We start from the raw sequence: 24,724 nt of genomic DNA, 5'->3' as shown, positions 1-24,724 counted from the left end.
AAATGTGCATCAATGTAACAAAAGTAAAATTCGAGTAGGTCTAAATTGTTGGATACTGATGATATTATGGTTATAAATTATAGGATAAAAAGTCCGCTTATCTTCAGGTCGAGCGATGCGCTAGTTGAAATTGGATGTTGAAGCCTAGATTAAAGATTATTTACATTCGATTAAGTCTAAATTGTGTTGACAATTAAAAATGCATCTTTTCATTAAAAAATGTTTTGAACTATCTGATAAAAATATTATACACAAGGAAAAGAATTAACTAACAAGCTAAGAGTGTACAAAAGAATTAGTTATATTGATACTTGCACTTTGCACATTACATATTATGTTAATTTGACATAAACACAGAATATTAAACAGTATTAGAAGTCGTAAAAAATAATTCTATCGTTTGGTGAGTTTGATATTAACATTTCATCCAGCGATTGATTTACAAGAAAAGGGCCAAAGAAAATGTGTACAGAAGTTTCAACTTGGAATTAGCAAATAGAGTGGAAATAGTGTGAAGAAAATGACAAGGGACAAAGTAACTATCAACAATTAAGTTCAGACCATCATAAAATTAAGTTTTAATTGAATACAAGTTTTACAGCTCCTATACTATACCTTCAGAATTTCTGTATTTTGGTTTAAAATCTCAGTTATAAACCGCAGCCAAACACAATATTATTACCATACGAGCTTTAAATCTCCACATCTGGCCAAAAAGTCTCTATTAATATTTAGTACTCAGGAAAAGTCTCAACCAGTCAACTGGAAAGACTCAACCTAATGTTTGTCAGCGGATTTGTTAAGGTTGTAGTAAACCCCCCTCAAGGCTATCAGTTCCGCATGAGTCCCACTCTCCACAACTGAACCCTCTTGGATGACACAGATGAGATCTGCTGTCTGGATGGTTGAGAGTCTGTGGGCAATCACCAGACATGTTCTGCCTTCACGTGCTCTGTCCAGAGCTTCTTGTACGACCTGGGGATAATCAGGGCTACAGACTTGTTCACAGTACAGACATTATAACACTGATTTAGGAGTTGTAGATCTGCTCAATTTGAAAATAGTGCTTCTTTTATTTACTTTTGGTTGCCGATATTAGATAAAACTGTAACAATTCCGCAGCATGTTTTATCAGAAAATCACTTGATCATCATCAATTACCTTCTCGCTCTCGTTATCCAGGGCACTGGTTGCCTCGTCTAGGAGCAGTATCTTGGGGTTCCTAACTAGAGCCCGAGCAATGGCTATTCTCTGCTTCTGTCCTCCCGAGAGATGAGTTCCCTTCTCACCCACACGGGTATTATACCCCTGATATGGTGAACAGTGAGTTGGATTTTTAGATTTAAAGTTTAGATTTAGTTTGATTCAAATACTCAAGTACTAAACAATCCAAAACAGACACCAACTAATACTATGAATACTAATACTATGAATAAAAGAGTAGTTCTGTGTGATTTACATCAGGAAGAGACACGATGAAGTTGTTGATGTTAGCAGCGATAGCAGCTCTCCGGACTTCATCCTCTGTCACCGTTCTGAAGAGAGCTCCGTACTTTATGTTCTCTGAAAAAAACTCAGTTAACAGCTAGTAATTTTGTTACGTAACTGAAAGATATGTGGCAATGAGCTCACCCATCTTTATAATGTAATCCTGCTCATTGACCTGTGATTTCAACGAATATGTTCAACTACAAACTGTACTGACCCTCAATGGAGTAGTCGAACAAGATAGGTTCCTGTGAAACGAGCCCCATCTGTTGTCTCAGATGCGCTACGTTTATCTCTCTGATGTCAATGTCATCGATCGTCTGAGATTGGAAATTGTTTATTATGAAAACATCAAGTTTATTATTCCATTGTTTTCCTCGAAATAACCTTGAAATATGAGCCAAGTTTAGCACTAGACGGTTAAAATTACCCTATCAAGTCCCTGTGTCAGATCATTTTAACAAAATCAAGCTATTACTAAATCGAGTGACATGATAATGAAAATATGGTTGTGTTTACGAGCGCAAAGGTTGCTTCAAAGTGCGGATTTGTTTCAGTTTATTATTTCTATTCACCGTATTTAACTCATTGAACGGGTCACCAGATGCGCCGGATTAGCTGCCCAGCCCTCGAGCCTTAAAATGCCACCCAAAGATATGGACAATATTTAATGGTGATCGTACAGCCAACATGAAATACGAGCTTTGCTACCGTTTCTTAAGTATACGTATCTGCTAACCCAAGCCTAATTTCACCGAATTCGGTATTTAATATACCAATTATAAAATATCACCAAAATTCTATGTGATTCCGCTCTAGATATTTAATTTGCTATTAAGGTGTGATATCCATTGTAACTAACCACATTGCCGTCGAGGACATCATAGAACCGTTCTGAAAGTTGCACCGAGGTGGATTTTCCACAGCCACTTTCCCCGACCAAGGCGATTGTCTTGCCTTTGTCCACCTTGAACGAGAGACCTGAAAAAATACGATATGCAGTGGTACGCCTACTATCATAGGTGAACTGTGAACGGACTGAAAAAGTTAGCAGACTAACTTTTAGCCACTCTCTATTATAATGCAAAAAATAAAATATTCAGAATATTCATCGAATTTTTACCTTTCAGAACAGGCAGGTCAGGTCGTGACGGGTAGTCGAATTTGACGTTGTCGAACCGGAGAAGTCCTTGAACTTCAGGCTGAAATACGGTAATTATTATAACGATGATACACAGGGGTGTTAGGTTAAATCTTGTTTGAACAAATAAACCAAAACAGATTTTGAATTCGGAATATAATTGAAGAAAAACTTAAACAACAGCTCGTAATCAATTAGTCCGAAGATTGTTGTTATGTACGTGACCGATGTATGTTTATAATTCTACGTCGTAACGCGCGCTGCATCTTTATATCAAGACTTAAAGGACGGCAAGGTTGTTAAATACGTATTAGGAGGGAATACGTATTGGAATACGAATACGTATTAATCCTCGAAAATTGACGTATTAGTATTACGACGTATTCTTTATTCAAAAAATTCAAAAATTCAAATATGTTGAGGGGACTGAACTTTAGAAAATGGTCTTAAACTTTGATAATTGCGAGATCGTTTTAGGAGCAGCCTCTAATTCCTAATTAGTAATTACTGACGGCTAACAAACTGAAAAATTAATTCCCAGACCGGAGTAGTGCAAGTTGTTGCGCGGCTTTTGGCTTGAAGTTGAAATTGATCGCGGACGGTCTTTAAATTCTAAACATCAAAATCATTAAATATGTATTAATATGTAATTGATAATTTCGCAAAAAATGTTAGCTTATCGGATTATCCATGAAATTTGATTACAAATTTAAGTTATCATGTATAACTGCACTCCTTTAATGCATGATCAATGATGAGGGTGGCGCGCAGCTGTAAAGTTTAATTTTGACAAATCAGCGTATTACGGCGTATTACGGCGTATTCGTGGACGTATTTAACAATCCATAGAAATTACCGTATTACGGCGTATTACGACGTATTCTTTATTAGAACCGAATACGCCGTATTCTTTCACGAAAATTTGACGTATTTAACAACCTTGCAGGGAGGGGATGTATTCTCAAAATATGTAGCACATTTGAGGCACACGGGCCCATTTCTAGCCACCATTTGGGCAAGCTGTGCCACAATTTTAGTAAAAGCTAAAATATCCCAAGATGGGTTACTTTACGATCTAATATCATTGGCAAGCATGTAATGCTATAAATTTAACATTTAAATTTGCCACAAATATTTATTGATTGAAAGCCCCTAGTAAGGGGAGCATCTCCATTCTGAATTCTCCAATGGACTAATTTATTGTTTACATCATAATCAGTTAAAAAATAAAACCCCCAATGGGCAAAACATCTGTTTGGGCAACATGGATCAAATTTGTGTAATTCGATTTCTAGAGAACATCTAGAACATCTAGAACTTCTAGAACATCTAGAACTTCTAGAACTACTAGAACATCTAGAACATCTCGAAGGTTCCCCTGAATACCTGAATACATACTTTTCAGATTCAACCAAAGTCTAATAATCTTCTCACCTTCATTCCTTTATCGGTGTAAGCGTCGATTATGGGAGGTTCTCTTATGAGTTTGAAAAGCTTGAAAGCACTTGCTTTCGCCTTTCCGTAGTCCGGTAGCATGGCCATTGTCTCACCAATTGTCATGGCTGAGAAGACTATCCCAGAAAATACCCTGTAAGAAGTATTTTCCATTATTCACGGCATTTTGTTTAAACTCTATCAGACTCATACTTGCAATTTGGCCGACAGTCTGTCTATTGTGTCACTAATTTTACCTAAGTTAAGTCAGAATTGTTACAGATTGTGTCTACTAGTCTTTTCAAATCTGAGGTCACTAAGCATCTATGGAAATGTTTATTGGATAGTGAAAGAACAGTCTAGTCTGATCTCTTTGCTCCCCATATATATTTTTTTGTTCTCTATCTACCTTATACCTTCATACTTCCAACATCATATCACTGTAAAATTTGAATTAAAAAAAACAGAAATACAAAAACATATGCATGTTAATTGAACAGACCTAATTATGAACATAAGGCTTACTTCATGAGCTGAGTAAAAGTCAGTCTACCACTGTGACAAACTGGTAGATTCATGAGATAGTTGCCATACGTAAATACAGCAGCATAGGTGAAGAATATGACCGCTTCAGCCAGCCCCATGGATATTCCTGTCAAATGAGCTTGCTTCTTAAACTTCCTGAGATTTACAATTCTTATTATTTGCTTATTTGGCAATCGGAATGTATGAAATATCTTCTTTTTGAAAAAGTAACATTGTACAGAACTGACACGAAATAGTATTTAAGTTATCCAAACTTACTGGGAAGGTTGTTTAAGGGAGGCAGCGTATTTCTTTAAGAACAGTGGCTCGATACACAGCGAAGAAACAGTCCTCATGTTTTCAACAGCTTCAGCAGCAACTTGGCCAGCTTGTTCGTAAAGCCTTGTCATGGTTTTCATGGTTCCAGTCAGTTGCATCATTTGGACACTCCCTGGAAAAACAAAGTAATGTGGAGGGAAAGGGGTCAGCGCCTTTTTGTTATCCATTTGTTGGGAAAATTTCTCTGGGATGAATGATAAATGACTTTACAATAACGAAGATGATATACAAGTATTACCTGCAGCTGCTACGAAAGGTATGCAAGCGAGAGTGAGCAAAGAAAGACGCCAACTTGCAGAGAAGGCTATCCCAATACCAACTCCCAATCCAACTAAGTTTTGTAATATCGTACCAATCCTAACTCCTGAGGGAAATTTAAAGAATTTCAACTATCCGGTGCAGAACAGGACCTGATTTTAGTATAAACTGTGACCCACAATTTATCTAAATAAAAGCTGGTTTATAAGCAACAAGCCTGGTAACTAGCTAAATGTATTAACTAGAAAACAAACCAGTAGCTCCTTTGATAGCAGCCGCATCTTCTGATAAGCGTGTAGTAAGTGCTCCAATCGAATTCTCTGGTAGGTCAAAGTAACCCATGTTCTGGAAAATAGAGGCGTTTATATCATATCCGCACAAAACTTCAAATTTAATTCAAGGGAATTGGATGCTTTTTTATTATAACCGCACGATACTTTGATTAAACCTATTTAAATTTTGAGAATTTTCTAATTTGTCGGGTATTTCAAAACATCACGTGTCAAGTTCTTCCGCCGGGAAAAAGGTTTTCACAAATAAAAGGAACCTAAAAGGAACCTAAAAAGGAACCTACCTTTCGGAGTAGAGCTTTGAAAGCTTTCCGTCGCATTCTCGTTGTGAAGCTTAAACCACTGAGGCTCATGAAATGAATCTGAAATAATGGTGCACAGTTTTAAATCACAATGGCAGTAGGGAACCGGTTACAACTTGAAAAAATTCATAAGGGTTAAGGTTGTCATATTAACGATAATTTCCAGATTCAAAACCATAATAATTTGTTTTATTTTTGTTGCCGAACTTATCTGAAAACACAGCAGTTACATAAAAAGCTTGAACATATTCCTATTTAAACTGTAATCAAAAGATTTGAAACTGAGAAACATACAAAATCCTACATACCTGTAAAAAGTTGGCAAGACCAGCCACAAGGGCGACAATTACAAAGAATAAAGACCACTTGTCAGTTTTGCTGTAGTCAGGTTTGTAGTCTTCGTTTTCTGGATCCGGTGGTAACACTGAAGCCAGGGCCTACGAGGTTAAATATGTTAGGATATAACAATGTATAATAATGTATATTGTACCCCATACTTTAAATACTAATATAATGTAGTTTGAGGAGTCCAGGAGTGAGAACTCTCCTTACGTCCAAAAGTGGCGTTTCTCTTGTCGCTAATATAGCGTAACATCCATTAGAACATCATAGCGTGGGATGTAGTCGCACTTCTTCTTATCTACGTTGCAGGTAAATTCAATGATCAACTATTCAATCTGGATTGATTCACTAGACTCATTAGATCCAGACCCGGTGTGATAACTCGGCCAAGGATAAACTGATAATATCTATAATCTAGAATAAATGTTAAACAAACAGTAGAAATTAAGAATTTTAAAAAGATAATGTTAACCTGAATAACTTCTGCGAAGAGGACTGCGAAGACTGGCATGGTTGCACCGTTAGCGGCAGCACCAAAAGCACCTGAAGAAAATCATCCAGTTAGAATTAGACCATCATTAATTTCATGACTTCTTTAAAATATCAGAATTTTTAATAACAAGGTGTAGCATAAAACATACGTTCATGTGACACATCAAACAAATCTTCTTCTGACATTTCCAATGAGAATTTAGATAAAATATGAAAAGCTGGCATACCCACGACGATGCACGCGTTCTCGTACGCATTGTTCTCCTGCATTATCTCAAGGAAGCTTGCCATCTCTTGTGGACCATCTTCAATTACTACCTGATAAAATTGCAAGAATGTGCAAAAATTGCAAGAATGTTTTGGTAAAATTAAAAAGTTCTGATATTTTAAAGTAAGTAATAAATGTTTGGGTAAAATTAAAAATAAAAATGTTTACATGAGATGAAACTCTATGAAATTAAATTTTAAAGTAGATTTTATCAAATTTTCGCTTTAAAATCAATTAACAATATTTCACCTCGAGTTTTTTCTCCTTCTCAGATACAGCCTGTTGAATTGATTTCTCGGACACCATTCGTTTTACTGAAGCCTGCAATGTTTCCTGATCATTTGTCGGGAACAGAAGCTGGAGTTTAAAAAAAAACAACTAATAGTAATATAGCCTATAAAAGATAGAAATGGATCAAAAGAGTGTATGAAATGAAAGGACGCTGTGAGAATGAGTTCCTCTTAAGATGGCAAAGTGGATCTGCACCATTGAATCTGCGTCCCAAAGAGGATTCTATTTGCCTCACAGAATGGCCAAAAAAAAGGAAGGTCTCTCAAAGTCACAAAACACACTTTATTCCAGTTTTTATCTCATAAGAAGCTAAGTTGACACTCATATTTTTCTTCCCGGGGGTTCATTTAATCTCATAACCATTTTTTCTTTGAGAAAAATTGGCCGGAAAATCTTCCTCGAAAAAAACATGCCTCACAGAATGGCCAAATCTGAATTTCTATAATTTTGTTGATGGAGATACTTTTTAAATTTCTATCACCACACGTTCTTAGAAAACCTATTAAGGAATGGGGTAATAACCTAAAACTCACGAAAAAACTGAGCTGTGAAAAATTATTTCACAAAAAAGAAAAAATGCCTGACAAAATGGCAAAAAAAAAGAAAACGAGAAAATTTTATTTTTCTAAAACCTTTGGCTCTTGTTTCAGGCATGCTGCTGGTATTAATATGCCTTTTTAACACCCCCATATAGGTGAAATTTCTTAGAACTGAATAAAAAGGGCATAATTTCCTACACCAAAAATGGCCATTTTGTGTGGCGTTGTTCATATTCCCTGATTTCATGATTTATAACCTTCATTCGGCTGTAAAAACACTCCATCTGGGGTGTTATTGTATAATAAATAGCTTGTGAATACTTTAGACTTATGGTTTCATTGAATAAAAGGAGTTTTAAATTTTGGCCATTTTGTGAGGCATATTTTGGCCATTTTGTGAGGCGTTTAGCCATTTTTACATTTTGTTTCTTCCTAAATTGAACTATGTTCGTTTTGTTTGATGAATACTATTCTTTAAACATCTTCTGTCATACTGGTGCCAGAAGTTCTCACCAAAATGCAAACTTAGTTCAAAAATTTGAAAACAAATTTTGTGAGGCATATTTTGGCCATTTTGTGAGGCGTGTAGCCATTTTAGCATTTTTTTTCTTCCTATATTGAACAATGTTCGTTTTTTTTGATGAATACTATTCTTTGAACATCTTCTGTCATACTGGTGCCAGAAGTTCTCACCCAAATGTAAACTTAGTTCAAAAATTTGAAAACAAATTTTTCAGTGCTCAAAATTTCTACATAAACAGTCATATTTATGCCAGAAAATGTGGTCCTAGTTAATGATTTCACCACAGGAAGTGTTGCCAGAAGACTTTTGTTTCATATGGTATCCACAAAACCTACCAGTCTTTTATAAAAAATTAGTTACAAAAACATTTACAAATTTGGCCATTCTGTGAGGCTAGCCATTCTGTGAGGCATTTACCCGTAGGACTCATTTTTTCACAATCCACTTATATTTTCACTGCCAAGATCTAATGTAATCTTTTAACCATGATTACAAGAGTCTTGCGCGAATGCGCGTCGTTTATGTCACAGTGAATAGAAAGGGTGGAAGTTTGCGACACGTTATTTTGTGTCGCGCGTTCCGTATTTATTATTAGTTTGTACGTGATGGAGGACCGTGTTCCAAGTTTAGAGTTGCCAGGTTGCTATGGTGAGAAATTGTTGTAACCTTCTCATAACAGTTGCTCCACGCGACATAATGATAAACAATACAATTCTGGAGTAGCGGGCAAACTGATTAGTGTACAAATTAGTGATAAAGGGATTTCAGGTACCAGTAATAAATAACAGTGTTGAGTGTATGGTAATTAAATGTTATAAAAAAACAGGAGAAATTGTTTGCTGCGGAGAGTTTTTGATAGCAGCAATCTGCTGCCTGGGTATTTTATGTCGATGTCGTGTCAAAGAGGGGGCCGGGGGGGGGGGGGGGAGGGGGCTTCATCCTGACCCCCTAACAATCAGATAATGTTACTGTTGACTATTGTAAGCAATTGTAAGTTATTGTACTATAAGTTACTGAAAGTTGCATAGTAGTTATTGCAGGCGATTGAAAGTTGTTTTTATAATTATTTTAGTAATTGTAAGTCATTGAATGTCATTGTACTGTAAAGCTGTAAGTTACTGTAAGTATTTTTTAAATTTTTTAAATATACAGTCCATATACCTTTCTCTGGACGTCCTCAATGCTGGGTAGGGCTGGTAGCTCTTCCCCACCTTCGTTCTGAGATAATGCGTTTTGTTATGAGATATTGGAACTTGTTGCGCTTTTTGTAGCAATTAGCATCCTTACAGTTTCAGTTAAGAAGTTAGAGCTTTTACATTTCAATCCAGACTGACAGAAAAATAGGCGGTAACTTGCTTGTTAATGTTGAACTTAACTTAAGGGGGCAGGGGGGGGTCTTTATGAAATTTCTCTCGAAATTGATTTTATAGTTGTTTCTGATAGAGGGGAGTGATATCTACCAGATATTTTTGGTCCCATGGAAAAATTTTGTTCCTAGCCGAAATTATTGCCGGTCAAAGGTCAGCGCTCATGTGTAATTGTATTGCGCGAGCGATTTTCAATCGCGCGCCCTGAAAATCGAGTCTAAAAATCTATCTCTTCCTACATTTTTTGAGCAATCACCTTGAAACTTTCAGGATATGTTCTAAGGACCATTTAGAAACTTTTACTCTTTTTAGAATTTCGAGATAGGCCTTTAAAACTTTTTTATTCGATTTTGAAAATCTTGGACCTCGTTTTTTGACGATTTTTTCAGGTCCAAGATTTTCAAAATCGAATAAAAATTTTTTAAAGGCCTATCTCGAAATTCTAAAAAGAGTAAAAGTTTCTAAATGGTCCTTAGAACATATCCTGAAAGTTTCAAGGTGATAGCTCAAAAAATGTAGGAGGAGATAGATTTTTAGACTCAATTTTCAGGGCGCGCGATTGAAAATCGCTCGCGCAATACAATTACACATGAGCGCTGACCTTTGACCGGCAATAATTTCGGCTAGGAACAAAATTTTTCCATGGGACCAAAAGTAGCAGATAGATATCACTCCCATCTATTAGAAACAACTATAAAATCAATTTTGAGAGAAATTTCATAAAGACCCCCCCTGCCCCCTTAACAGTAAAATTAGCCAATCTTAACCTCGTACAATTATTGTAATATCACAAAGCTTGTGAATATAAAACCAGCATGAACTTTCTGCCAAATAAAAAAAAACTTTACTTAGTTTAACTCTACTTAGTTTAACTTTACTTAGTTTAACTTTACTTAGTTTAACTTTACTTAGTTTAACAGCACAGCTTTTGTAACACAACCATGTGGTGAAAATTTACTAAAATATGTATGTGAGTACCATTTGAATGGCCGGTATGTGCCCAGTATGTGACTAGTATGTGACCAGTATGTGACCAGTATGTGACCAGTATGTGACCAGTATGTGACCAGTATGTGACCAGTATGTGACCAGTATGTGACCAGTATGTGACCAGTATGTGACCAGTATGTGACCAGTATATGACCAGTATGTGACTATATTTTAAATGATGAATTATAGCCAATACAGCATGTCATGTGTCTTAAAATTAATCATTTGACCGTATTTGTTTGCTTAATGTCCAGTTTGCTAGATTATTTGCTTGAGAAAGACCACCACGTACACAGTTACTGAAAGATTGCCTCGTCTAGGAGGTATCAGTATTTCAGTATCGTAGATGTGACTACGGATAGTTGATGTTTGGTGTTTTGAATACTGTGTACACTGTACACAGTATACACTGTGGGTCTGTCTATCCAGAAGGGAATATCAGTAACAACAATATATAATAAAATATAATATATACGATGTCCTTAGACGACCAATTTAAATTGAGTTAAACATTTAGAACAGAGAATACCAGCCGAGCAAAACACGAAGACACTAATAGTTATTAATTATTTCAATATAATTGTAATTGATCAATGTGGCAATATGACTCAAACCCCAATTTTAGAAGATTTATAATTATGAGAAACACATGTACATATCAATCACATATACATATCAATCAGTGCAGCTATAGTATTATAGTCATTTGAAGAACATAAACATTTCTTTGAACTGAAATTTGATTTAGTAAATTCTCAGCATGGACATTGAACAATGAAAATTCCCCAATAATTAGGACCATTTTTTAGAAAATTAAATGTACACAAATTATTGTGGCTCATAATGTGATTATATGTGAAGTTTTTAGAGTCCGTATAGAGGCCGTATAGTGGCCATATAGAGGCCAAACATTATCGCCCATTTTCCCGATGAAGACTGATCTTTAACTAAATTCATCATATTATTATGGCCTGGAGAAACTGTAACGCTGTTCAGATATAATACATGCTCGGCAAGTTTACTATACCTGTACTTGTTGCTGGTACATGACAAGTGTGTGGTAAAGTCCCTCCTTTGCTAACAATTCCTCGTGCGTTCCTTCCTCTGCTATGCACTTGTTTTCTCCTTAAATTAGAGTCAAATTAAACACTTAGTAATTATTATTAAAGGAGCAGAGGGTTCGGGGTTAAATACTTGGTTAAAATAAGATTCGTTAGTCACTGATGTAAAACTAACGAATTAACTTCTCTGAGAAAGTAAAATAAAATTATAAAAATATAATAAAAAAATACCAATAGCAGAAATGGTGTTAGCGTTGATGATAGTAGAGAGCCGATGAGCGATGATGAGAGTAGTTCTGCCCTCCGCAGCGACATCCAGTGCCCGCTGTACAATATCCTCGCTCTTGTTATCCAGCGCGCTCGTCGCCTCGTCCAGGAGGAGGATCTTAGGGTTGCGCACCAGAGCACGTGCAATAGCAACACGCTGTTTCTGACCCCCCGACAATTTGGATCCGCGATCTCCACATAGAGTTTGGTATTTCTGATAAGAGTGAAGATAAGAGTACTCAGTACATGTTTGTGATAAGTTTTAAAACAGACTTTTAGAACTTAGTTACTGGTACATACTTGATCTAAGACTAAATCGGTTATTAACACTGCTTTACCCGAAAGTTTTACGTTGATCTAAATCAAAATGATACTTTTTTGGATGCCAGGGCTGAGGACATAATAGGGGAAACTTTGCAGCATCTACGGTCCCAAAGAAATAATTTATGTAGATAAAAGTAAACTTACATTTGGCAGTTCCATAATGAAATCGTGAGCGAAAGCTTTCTTACAAGCCTCCTCAATCTGTGTCTGAGTGACGTCACTCCTGCCATATCTGATGTTCTCCTCGATAGTAGTAGCAAACAAAAGTGGCTCCTGGCCCACCAGACCGATCTGATTACGCAACCACTTTAGGTTGAGATCTTTAATGTTCACTCCGTCCAGTGATACCTGGGATGAAGGGAGTAATCAATCAGTTCAGTGTTGGTGAGTTGGTGGTCAATCTGTGCTTACTCAAAGGGAGGAGCAAGTTTAAAGAGATCATAAAGTGTAAATTTGCGAATTCTTCAAAAATACTCGAAACTTGGGTAGTGAGCTAGGCTTGGTAATTCTGCCACAATCCCAAAATAGCTCCGTCGTAATTGCTTCACAAGCTGAGATAATATGGGGCATATCAATTACATTTTTCCAAGTTGTGGCTAGGTGACGGGATAGCATATACGACATGTGTAAAAACGCCTGATTTTAATTGTCCATAACAAGTTTTCTGTTGGTTTTTTTGTTGAACCGACAAGATTACCATCAGGTATAAACCATTATATTTCACATATCTTCCTAAATTTGGTGTACAGCGATTAATCTAGTTCCTACAAGCAATTAAAGACAGCTCACTTCATGGAATTTGAATGTAGCACGATCAGTGTTCAATTTGTTTACTTTCGTTCTGTACGGTCTTTGTATTTTAAAGCTTGCGAATGTGTGCTTTCTTGAATAACGTGTAATGTGTAGACACGAACCTAACATATGTATCCGTAGTCTGTACCCCGTAGATAAAAGTCTTATCTTCCAATTAAAGAATTAATAACTAAGTCAGAGCTGTTACAAATTTTCGCGTTTGTTGTCGACTGCGGCACATGTTTTCAGAGTATAGTAGGTCAAGCTTTGCAATTATGACATTACTAAATATATTAGTTTAGCTTCATTCCATTATCACTGCAACAACTCTTTACTAGTTAAAATTTATCAAAAGACGGTTGATGGTAAGACATTGTGCAGTCGGAGGTTGTAACAACCGTGAGGGAAGAGACACCAGTAGTAGGAGAAGCTTTCTGGTTTTTCATATGGTCTTATTTGAACAAGGGCTTAGATATTCAAGATACCTGTTTAGTTTCACCATCAATGATGCTGTAAAACGGGGAGACTATCTAAAAGCACATTTGACACCAAAAAAGTGGACATATTTAGCCTACAAATCATTTGTGAATTTGATAAGCTCCCAAGATTTGGATAGAAAGGTTCGATACGTACTTCCATCATGTGTTGTGTCGGCGATCCGAGAAAAGTTTCCAAACACAGATGGATCAAGATATACGGGTTTTATCAGTATCGGAACTGATGATGGACATATTTTGCCATGAACTTAACAAGTAAATGTTTGTATCCAGAAAAAACTATTTATAATTTAAGGTTAGTTTAAGTAATAGGTTCTTACAAACGTGTATTGTTATTTAGTGTTTGGTAATTGAATGTTTTTCTTCCTACAACATAACACAGCAGTACGTAAACTTATAAGACACCTATTTGATGCTTGTGTATATTATGCACATTATTCAACCACAATTTTCGAAAGATAAAAGTCAAATCTATCAAGTGTCGTTAAAGGACCAGTTAACTGAAAAATTTGTAGTCTCCAATTTGGCTAAGATTTAAATCAGCTGTGACAAACTGGTAAAAAATTGTATCGCCGAAAGAACCAACTCTCTAGCTTACGTGTAACGCGTGTTATTGCAATAATAAGCTGTGGCCGCGTGACGTCATAAAGTCCCTCAGTGCGCGCTGGCATAGCGTAATACAATGCACAAATGTTTATCATCGTCAATAAAACACGTGTTACTCACTCAAATTTTAGAGTTATGACTATTTCCCTAGTTCTCCAAAATCCTTATAGTTTTGGCTATCACCCTAACTATATGGATAGCTGATTGGATGTACAGTGCTCACGTCAGGATTTTAAACAGTGACATAAGTTCTTGAACAGTGGCGGGTGAATGTACGGTTAGAAAGTTTCTGCTATTACAAGTTATGTCATATGTGATAATTTTGGATTGTTTTCATTGCTTCATTAAAACGAAGGGAGACTGTACCGATTATTTTTCCCCAGTCCATGAAACTAATACACAAAATAATGTGCTATATATTAAATATAGCTGATCAGAGTGTAACTCTGTAATATAATATTACAGTTGTTCGGAAGAATGCGAGCAGTCAAATGGTTCGCTATCCTAAAAGACATAGTTCCGAGAGCAATTATATTTTTAGCATAGCGAAATTTCTTACTTTAATCCACACGTGCCAGACAGTACAGGAGACATGAAGTCTGGCTATTTTACGGCCGTTCCCATAGGACCATTAGTAGAGGTAGCTCCTATCAGAACGGTGCCGTGGGAACTGAAAAATACCCGGTATACGTAATACTGATTGGAGTGTACGGTGAGCGGTGTGTTTTGAATTTGACTTACCTAGTTATCGTCCTACTTGTATGATCATCGGTAGGTACATAACATAAATAAACTACTGGTAAAATTAAATACCAAGTGCAAACGTGTTCAGTCAATCGACCCACTGAACAAATATAGAATTTCCAAGACCCTATTATTCTTTGGCCATATATATTGCGGCACGATCGATTCTTAGATGGCTAAACGACATACGTTAATCTATACAATTCTTGAACTATGAGATAGCACTTTAATCTAGAAATACACTTATTATATTACTACTTTTGCAAAGACCTTCTCAAAAGTATGAATAAACGATTTTCGGTTGGAGACATATTGACCACGCCGATATTGACCCAATAACGTAACCGACCCTTTGCTTCTGAAGGTCGTAGACTTCTAAATAGGCTTAAACGAAGCGGCATATGCATGTTTATATAGGAGTTACTGAGCAACACATGGCCTAAAATCCTTACTCTTCGAGAAATTTGCCAAAAACCATTTTGGGCGTGGTGCTGAGCCCATTTTCGATAGGATCGTGATAGAGTCTTTAGACAGGGTGCAAAAGAACCGCAATTAGCATATTTATATATGACTTACGAAGAAACAGATGCCTTAAAGTGCTTACTTTTTCAGTTATTGGCGAAAAACTGATTTCCGGTTCCAGAAATCATGCAAAAGTATGGGTATCTTGTAAATTGGGCTATGAAGGCCCTACAGATTTTTGAATGATTGCAAATTGTGCAGAATGGCCATGTTTATATACAACTTATGAAGCAACATGTACCCTAAAACACTTATTTTTCGAGTTATTTAGGGGAGAAACATTGTATTATGTCCATTTTTACCTGTAAAATACAGTCTCACGAGCTCTTCTGTGCGCGCAAGGGACTTTATGACGTCATCGCCAAAATAATACAAACGCTAATTACACGCGTTAGAGAGCAGTTAGAGATTTAGGAATTTCGACTCGTTGCTCAGTTTGCTATTTGTCACAATCTGTCAAAATATGAGGATAACTTTTTTTTGAGTTAACTGGTCCTTTAATTTGAAGATTTTATCAATTAAATTGGTGCCACAGCACATGAATAAAAATGTGCGTTTTAACACTGTTTCTATTGCGGTGTCTGACAGTTAGCCACAATCCAACAAATTCGGGCGATCTTCCTGTATCGATTTCACGCGACATAATTAAGTTACGAATCTGGGAATTCCGAGCCCTATTGTTATATTAGTGTTTCTATGTGATAGCATATGTGAAATGTTTTGACAATTAAGTCGGGGACACTTCATGATCCCTTTAAGTGTTTTTTTAAATACATTTCTTGATCATGTACTGTCGGAGACGCTGAGCAGTTCAACAAGTGGTAATGTTGGAAAACTTGGAGTTGTAAACCTTTCCTTGATCAGCGTCATAGAACCTCTCGATGAGCCCTACAGCGGTGCTTTTACCACAACCACTGGGCCCTACTAGAGCGTGTGTTTCACCCGTTTTCAGTGTTAAATTGAACCCTGAGTAAGTGAGGAGAATTAGACGCTTTCTTTCACTCCTTCATCAATAACACTCTCTCACTGAGCATTATTGTACTTTCACAACATTCGTTAAGAGCTTGGATTTAGATTTTAGTTTCGCAACATTTCATAGAAGTAATGTAATTCACTCCATTTCTATCAAAAAGTTGTATTTTAAAAACAACATTTTGTGCCAAACCTTTCATGATTTGAACATCTTTCCTTGAAGGGTAGCAGAAATCGACATTCTTAAACTCAATCTTCCCAGCGCATGACGGGGGAATCATTCCCCGGTCTTCCTCGTAGTTTATTTTAGATTCCTGACAATTATTTGACATAATCTCACATTTAACTTTGTATCAGAACTTGGTCACAGTAAAATCGTATCTTAGTCGATCAGTGCCCAGTTGAATATCAATCAAACAATCCGTGAGTCTTAATTGCACTGAAATATGCTGATTTTTTGGATCTAGACTCTAGAGCTCATCTTATGGACTAATGCTCATCAATCATTAATTATTATAAATAAATAAACAGCGATTGTCCCAAATATTGTGGTTCAGATGACACATTTGCTGTCCCAGGGCTGATTATATCTGTTGACTATCAGTTACATAAAAAGTTGCGGTTCACTGTGCAGTCTTTTCAGCAAGAAACTATCGCGTGTATACTGTATAATGTTTAATAGAGTAGACTTATACCTCAAAAATATCTTCTAGAAGTGAATGATTATGCTACTAAGTACAGGTGTTATGCACGTGTAACCATGATACATACTAAACAATACAGTAACATTGTTTATTAAACATGTCCTAGCTATGATATTTCTCAACTCACCCTGTCAATAGTTTTAAAGACAGTAAAAGCTGCACCTCGACCCTCTGCCATGGTTTGGAAATGAGGGGCTGCGTGGCCCATTGCAAAGGAACCAATCAGGATGTTGAAGAAAGCAATGAGAATATCACCAGGAAGAGCTTTACCTTCACCGCATAACTTAGCGCCATACCTGCCAATAGTCGGATATTAATACTGTTACACTGTTACACTGGTACACTGTTACAATGGTACACTGTTACACTGTTACACTGTTACACTGGTGCACTGTTACGATGGTACACTGTTACACTGTTACACTGTTACACTGTTACACTGTTACACTGGTACACTGTTACAATGGTACACTGTTACACTGTTACACTGTTACACTGGTACACTGTTACACTGTTACACTGGTGCACTGGTGCACTGTTACAATGGTGCACTGTTACACTGTTACACTGGTGCACAGTTACACTGTTACACTGTTACACTGTTACACTGGTGCACAGTTACACTGTTACACTGGTACACTGTTACACTGTTACACTGTTACACTGGTACACTGTTACAATGGTACACTGTTACACTGTTACACTGGTGCACTGGTGCACTGTTACAATGGTGCACTGTTACACTGTTACACTGTTACACTGTTACACTGTTACACTGGTACACTGTTACACTGTTACACTGTTACACTGTTACACTGGTGCACTGGTGCACTGTTACAATGGTGCACTGTTACACTGTTACACTGTTACACTGTTACACTGGTACACTGTTACACTGTTACACTGTTACACTGTTACACTGGTGCACAGTTACACTGTTACACTGGTACACTGTTACACTGTTACACTGTTACACTGTTACACTGTTACAATGGTACACTGTTACACTGTTACACTGTTACACTGGTACACTGTTACACTGTTACACTGGTGCACTGGTGCACTGTTACAATGGTGCACTGTTACACTGTTACACTGGTGCACAGTTACACTGTTACACTGGTACACTGTTACACTGTTACACTGTTACACTGGTACACTGTTACAATGGTACACTGTTACACTGTTACACTGTTACACTGTTACACTGGTACACTGTTACACTGGTGCACTGTTACAATGGTACACTGTTACACTGGTGCACTGTTACACTGTTACACTGGTACACTGTTACACTGTTATACTGTTACACTGGTACACTGTTACACTGGTGCACTGTTACAATGGTACACTGTTACACTGGTACACTGTTACACTGGTGCACTGTTACACTGGTGCACTGTTACAATGGTACACTGTTATACTGTTACACTGGTGCACTGTTACACTGTTACACTGGTACACTATGGTATACATAGGAAATTTGACAGGATTATACCTCGTAAGAAATCGATAAAATCAGAAAATAATATCAACAATCCAAAATCTCACCAGAAAGCCAGTGCGTATGTCAAGAACATGATCAACATAGTCATACCGATGGAAATTCCTGAAAACAGGCCGTTCTTTACTCCGTTTGCCTCTGAAGATTCTAACTTCTTGTTGTAACGTTTTGACTCGTGATTTTCTGCCCCAAATGATACCACTGTCCTCATTGCACCTAGAACTTCTTCTGCAATACCCCCCGCATCTGCGTACGCACTCTGCTCTTTTTCGGAAAATTCCGCCATGAACTGCAAAAATATGTGATAAGTGATCATTATAACAATCAAAATATGCAGTCGAGTCAGAAGACTCTTCAAACATCAAATGACCTTAAATTCGTTTGAATCAATTCAAAATAACATTTTGATTTTACTAACTCTATTGGAGGGTTCCAACCTCATTCTGCCTCATCCCAATTTTGCCTTTTTTAGCTGCCCAAATGAGGCAGAATGAGGTTGGAACCCCCCTCTATTATTATTGATTATCATGGCTATAACTTTCTATACTTTCAATAACAACTCTCAGTAATTAAATAAATCGGTGGTATCTTTAAGAATAGAGTTTAAGATATTAAAATTTTCAGACTAAAATTAAATACTCATCATAATATATCATTAACTTGAGGACTAACCTTACTAAGGAAATATCCAGAAATAGCTAGAAGGGGCGAAGTAGACAAGATGACGAGAGATAATCTCCACTCGTAAAAGAAGGCAATGATAAAGCCGGCCACGAAGGCTGTCATCCACTGGACTGCCATAGATACTTTGTCCGACATACCATCTTTCAGCTTGTTGATATCACTGAAATATGTTCACTGTTATGTTGCTTCGTGTCAAGACATAATATTGCTTAATTTTACTGGATAGAGTGCTTATCTTAAGTTAAATGTTTTTACAGGCTCTAATGATGTAGTTTTACGAAGATTTCAAGCCTTACGTTGTGTGTTTCCCTTCGTGTCCATGTCCAAAAGCATTATAATATTAATTACATATTTTAGCCTCCATTTTGATGCTGAGGAATTTACATTCAAGACCTAGTTAACTGAGATACTGCGCAACAAACTTGTTTAACAACATTTTTGGTAATTTGATTTTGTCCTATTTTGTAATATAAAACTCAATAACTCTGATTCAGACATATCACTTTATTTTTGCTTGACTATTCTATAAATTGTAGGCAAGAGTAAAGTCATTGTATGAGACAAGGTACATGACACAGTTAGAAATTACAGAGAAATAATACTCCTGTTAGATAATGCTGGTGGCCAGAAGTTTACTCGGTTTTTAACTGTTCTCTAAAATCTAGGTAAACTATAGGTAAAAATATAATATTAATCATAAGCTAAAATAAAAATTAGTATTTTATTTTTCTGGGCACATAAAGTTACACGACTTAGACGATTTAAGGTTAAAAGCACATATTATTGTGAGGTTGACGTAATGTAACTAATTGTGAGGTTCAACTACCGGAATAGTCAAGGTGACATTGCAAGTTTACAAACAAACGACCCTGTATTATATGCGTGTTTCACACCAGGAGTCAAATAACCAAACAATTAATGGATTAAATTAACACTGAAATTTACAATCTCAAACCCTCCTAATAAGATTAAAATTATGAATATTTAACCTAGTCAGCCTAGTTGTGAGTTCTCCACTGGAGGTTTCATCAAACCATCCTATTTCCTGCCTCATGATAGCCCTGAAGTACTCGTTCCTTGCCTTGCTGGACTGTCGTTCCGCTGACAGGAGCATGAACGTGGTCGAGAGGTATCCAGCTAATATGTTCACTGTAATGTATTATACACAGTCGAGTCAGACCTTACATCGAAATAAATGTGTGAATAACAAGAGAAGAGGTGGCTAAGTATTGATGATGGTCACTGGATAACCGATGTTGGATGCCCTTGCGAGCTGATTGGTTAATTAGAAGTAATTAAGTCTAATTGTCAGGACTGAAAATACTCCTGATCTGAGTTGAAAGTGGCAGATTTCTTAAAACAGGTATATGAAAAATTATTCATATCTTTTTACTTACAAAAGCCCATTCCAATGTAAATGTAAGCAAACAAAGCCATTTGCGATCCACGAACCGTTTCTCCATCTATCACAACTAGATCATCTATCATTTTTCCTGGAGCATGAAATATTTTTTCAATGATATTAAAGAGATTAGGTTTTGGGACTTTTTTAAGAAAATAGTTATATCACCAGAATTTTACTCATTCAAATTTTAATGAACTTACCAAACACGACCATGATAGAAGGCCAAGCTAACCCTTTTATAGCAGAAAAGAATATGGCAACTGTTATAAAGAGCCCGTCTAACTTAGTAGCATATCGATACTGAAAAATATTGAATTCTATTAATTGGTAATAAGGAGGGGGCACCTGCAGGGGGGCGCTTTTTCGGCGGGGGGACGCCAACTGGCAACGTTACGCCACTGCACAAGAGTTATGTTTTTTATATTCATATCGTTTTTAGTTGTGTCATTTCATTTCCAATGTTAAACTTTGTAGGAACTGATATTAACCGAGTTTCTGATTCAGGATGTTACTGAAGATAGTAATGAAAATGTTTTAACACCTCAGAACTGTTTATTACTACAGCTCAACCTGCTCAGTCTGACTAATTGGGAATTTAAACTATTGATAATTTGTAATAATAAAGCATCATAAGTAAGGGACTCAGCACTCTGCAGGAGTGTAATGACTAATGATTAATGATGATTCATTTGACTCACATATTGGCCGAATGGAACCATCTCTGGCTCTTTTTCTTCTTCATCTTTTCCTTTTCCTTTCTTCCCCTTCTTATCTTTCTGATCACCATCATCACTGAAAAACACATTTAAAATTTACAGTATGCTACTAATAAAGAGAAGCACAATGAATATCTTGTGTGTAATCCTCATGTTGCTAAAAAACGCTTTATCAACTTATATAGTAGTGGAAAGTATGTAAATTAGATTCATTTTAACATGGTTGTCTAGGCCAATAGATTTAAGATAATTTTCAAACTTTAGTAGATATATTTGTGATGATGTGTGATGATGTTTGTGTCATTATATTTTGATTTGATTTAGTATAATTGTAACATTATTTCAACAGTCAGTTGATAACGACATATGACATAGCTTAGGTGTAGTTTCACAGAAAGTAAAATGTGAGGTAACTTTGCTCACCCTTTTAATATAGTAGAACTCCTGAGGAAATTATTACCTCAAGTCAATGGCTGCATCTTTGCTGACACAATTTTCAATTACATTTCCATTCTTTTCCAGGTCTGGAGCAACCTTTGTTGTTGGCATCTTTGTCTATTTATTTACGCTTTTACGTACATGCATGACAACCTAATGGGGGTTATTCAATTAAATTATAAAATTTGGCAACACAAATGAATATTCAATGATTTGGGTATAATAATACAGGGTGGCCCAGAAGTAACTGCCCAACACAATTAAGTGAAGATATCACTGATTAAGTGCTGGATCATGTAGGAAAGAAAAATTTAGGAAAGAAAAATTTTTATTTACCACAAATAATCAATACATAATGTTATATTCATAAATAAATTCAAATTTCAATTTCAAACACATATACAGTACGCCGCGCACACAGCCACAATTTAAAATTGTTCAGAAATTCGTAGGTCAGCTGTAGGCGCCGCGCACAGGATCTATTTAATTGTTAACTTACAATTACATGTCACATTTCTTAATTACTTGAGCCAAAATTTTAGAAGCAAAATAATTTAAAAGATATTTCTGTCGTTTACTCAGTACAGGCCGTGAGCACTGCGATCTAATTAATATAATAATGGAGAGATTCCAAAAAAAAACCGCGCGCTCGTTATTTATTGTGATTAAATTGAGTGCGCGCCACTGTGAACAGCAGTACCGCTCAAGCATGAATTAGTACTGAGCGGTACGCAGTTCTGCGTGAGGCGTAGACATTTGTAGCACACGTTTCATTCAACTAATCCATTAATCCATGTGACATGTACAATGTAATTATATTAAAGCAAAAAGAATATTAATTTTAGTAATAATTGACGTAAACATATGTGTTTAAATAACATCTATAATCTAGCGAGTTACTAATACCGTTCGCGTTTGTTTGTATTCTTGATTATATATCTTTACACTAGCCTATATTATGATGGAGATATACATTATATAATTGCTCCAATATTCAACACTGCTAAACAACAAATACCTACTCGCCCATCGATGAAGCAGTCGCCAAAACAAAGCTCAAAGTTAATATATCTTCGTACTTCGTTTTGGAAACTGTAGAATTCCAATAAATAATTAGTGTTTCAATCGTGTATTCGATGGGCAAGCACTCGCCACTTGAGGCCGAGACAAACGGCACCAGCTCCGCCCCGCAACCGTGAAGTAAGGCGGGGCGGTGGTGTGCGCCGTTTATACGGCCCACAGCACGAGACATTTTGAGCTCCAAGACTTAAGACTATAAAAGTCCCGAATTAAACGTAGCGACTTACCATCGTCAGCCGTCAAAAATTTAGAATTTGTATGTTATAAACTCTACACCTGCTATCAGTATAACATGTAATTTAGTTTGTTATTGGCTAAATTTTCAACTCGATTAAGCGATGCAGACGGATGAACTAGGCTTCTCCTCCGTCAAAAACACAATGAGAGGGGATTGTGGAAGGACACGAACACTATTCGTTAACTCGTACCCCGGGTACCCCCTAGAACTGTGTCCCATCAGAGAGAGCCCATCACCCGTCAGATCGAAAACAGTGTTTTAGTTTTGATATATGCTGTACCAATTACAATAAATGGTAAGTCAAGGCTGACGTTGGTAGCAAAGTATAAAGTGACACGTCACAACAAAATAACCACTACACACTACACACACTATACGCTATAACTATTGTACACAGTACACAGTATAACTAAAATATAAAATATAAACAAGTTACAAGAGACAAAAGAGTTTACAGAAGAGTTTTACATCGGCTCAGCACCGCCAGGACATTGGCTATACACGTGGGTCAATTAGTTTGATTTGGTATGGTTCGACCGGGAAAGTGGTCGAAATTAGTGCTCTTAATGAGTCATCACTGTCGTCTGAATATTAGAGCGGGAACTTCCCAAGTTTCGGCCGACAACGCGCGCGCATAGCATCGGCGCGCAATGCTATGCGCGCGCGTTTCAATATTGCTGAGTCATTCGGCGGTTGCGCTCAGCGTAACTTGGAAATGAGTTGTATGTTGTTTACCTAAATGCAAGCATGGTATTCATAGATAAGCTTGTCAGTCAGTAAGTGCTTAAGTGGGAATAACAGGCAAATGAATATCACTTCATAATCAGAATTCAGTGAAATTTCTGTCACACCACTCAGTTCCATACCGGTTTTGAGCTCTTAGAAGTGACTGTTTAAGTAAATTCTTGACAGATCCGCATGTGGAGGTGAAATTTAACGGGCCAACTTTACGGAATTCGTTCCACAGCCATGCAGATTTATAAATAAATTGATTAGTTGGAGAGGGTGTAATGAACAGATTATCTTTCCTATTTGATATGTTGAATAAGTAGTATAACGAAATTGGTACTCGTGACTTAATGATCTTAAAAAGTTCCATTAAACAACGTATCTGCAAGATTTTAAAAGGGTTATAACTCGGTTAAATTGTGAACAACCAACTTTAAATTTTAAGAAAGCACTTTAATTATCAAACCAAATGTGTCTAGAAACTTTGAAGTTCCTAGCTGAAAGCATCCTCACCTTATGGTGACAAAAGCGATAAAGAGGGAGTGGCGTGCCACACCCACTGTAATTGATTAAATTTGACGAAACTTTCAGGAAATCTAAGTTTGACCCATATCTATAATCTCTAAAATTTCTGTGCAATTCTAAGAAGACTTACGTGAGTTAATAAAGGGTTGCGTGTGGGTAGTTACTTCTGGGCCACCCTATATAAAATGGCGTTTCTAATGTGTTGCAGGATGCTTCATGTAAGAATCCTACTCGTTTGGTGAGGAAACCTAATTCAAGCCTAAGTAATATTATGATTATATTGAGAACTTGGTGCCATTTTAGGGGGGCGCCAAATCGTCGTTTGAA

General features: G+C 36.7%; 2 protein-coding genes across 5 annotated transcripts in view; both read right to left on the bottom strand.

Annotated features, from left to right (window-relative positions):
• LOC134824687 (cilia- and flagella-associated protein 221-like) overlaps positions 1–24,724 on the bottom strand; it is an 83,647-nt gene that overhangs the window by 40,815 nt on the left and 18,108 nt on the right. The gene's annotated exons all lie outside the window — the stretch shown is intronic.
• On the bottom strand, positions 207–21,980 carry LOC134824908 (ATP-dependent translocase ABCB1-like). 3 transcript variants are annotated; one of them, XM_063836914.1, is made up of 30 exons: positions 21,811–21,980; positions 21,370–21,463; positions 20,872–20,971; positions 20,664–20,759; positions 20,256–20,415; positions 19,255–19,426; positions 18,630–18,871; positions 17,206–17,374; positions 16,568–16,688; positions 16,253–16,368; positions 12,386–12,589; positions 11,882–12,131; positions 11,617–11,714; positions 9,394–9,450; positions 7,129–7,200; positions 6,839–6,929; positions 6,592–6,662; positions 6,086–6,214; positions 5,760–5,837; positions 5,440–5,530; positions 5,166–5,291; positions 4,868–5,039; positions 4,589–4,744; positions 4,064–4,217; positions 2,612–2,690; positions 2,351–2,469; positions 1,706–1,808; positions 1,460–1,563; positions 1,162–1,308; positions 207–975 (listed from the first exon to the last, which is right to left on the bottom strand). In XM_063836914.1, exons 2-30 carry the CDS (start codon positions 21,388–21,390, stop codon positions 778–780), a joined length of 3,696 nt encoding a protein of 1,231 aa, XP_063692984.1. In that variant the 5' UTR covers positions 21,391–21,463; positions 21,811–21,980; the 3' UTR covers positions 207–777. The 3 variants fall into 3 exon arrangements, with proteins under 3 accessions (XP_063692984.1, XP_063692983.1, XP_063692985.1); XM_063836913.1 differs by having other exon boundaries at positions 21,848–21,980; XM_063836915.1 differs by lacking the exon at positions 20,872–20,971 and having other exon boundaries at positions 21,848–21,980.

Source organism: Bolinopsis microptera, chromosome 13 (genome assembly GCF_026151205.1).
Source record: "Bolinopsis microptera isolate Bmic1 chromosome 13, MBARI_Bmic_1.0, whole genome shotgun sequence".
In the NCBI taxonomy this organism is placed as follows: Eukaryota; Metazoa; Ctenophora; class Tentaculata; order Lobata; family Bolinopsidae; genus Bolinopsis; species Bolinopsis microptera.
Note: the sequence above shows the minus strand (reverse complement) of the source record. Positions and strands in the feature narration are given on the sequence as shown.

Excerpts from the sequence above, each read along its gene's own strand:
- LOC134824908 (XM_063836913.1), bottom strand. The coding sequence starts at position 21,936 with ATGCCAACAACAAAGGTTGCTCCAGACCTGGAAAAGAATGGAAATGTA. Across the intron at positions 6,663-6,838 it reads GAACGCGTGCATCGTCGTGG|GTGCTTTTGGTGCTGCCGCT; the intron begins GTATGCCAGCTT and ends GATTTTCTTCAG. Across the intron at positions 2,470-2,611 it reads TGACCTGCCTGTTCTGAAAG|GTCTCTCGTTCAAGGTGGAC; the intron begins GTAAAAATTCGA and ends GTATTTTTTCAG.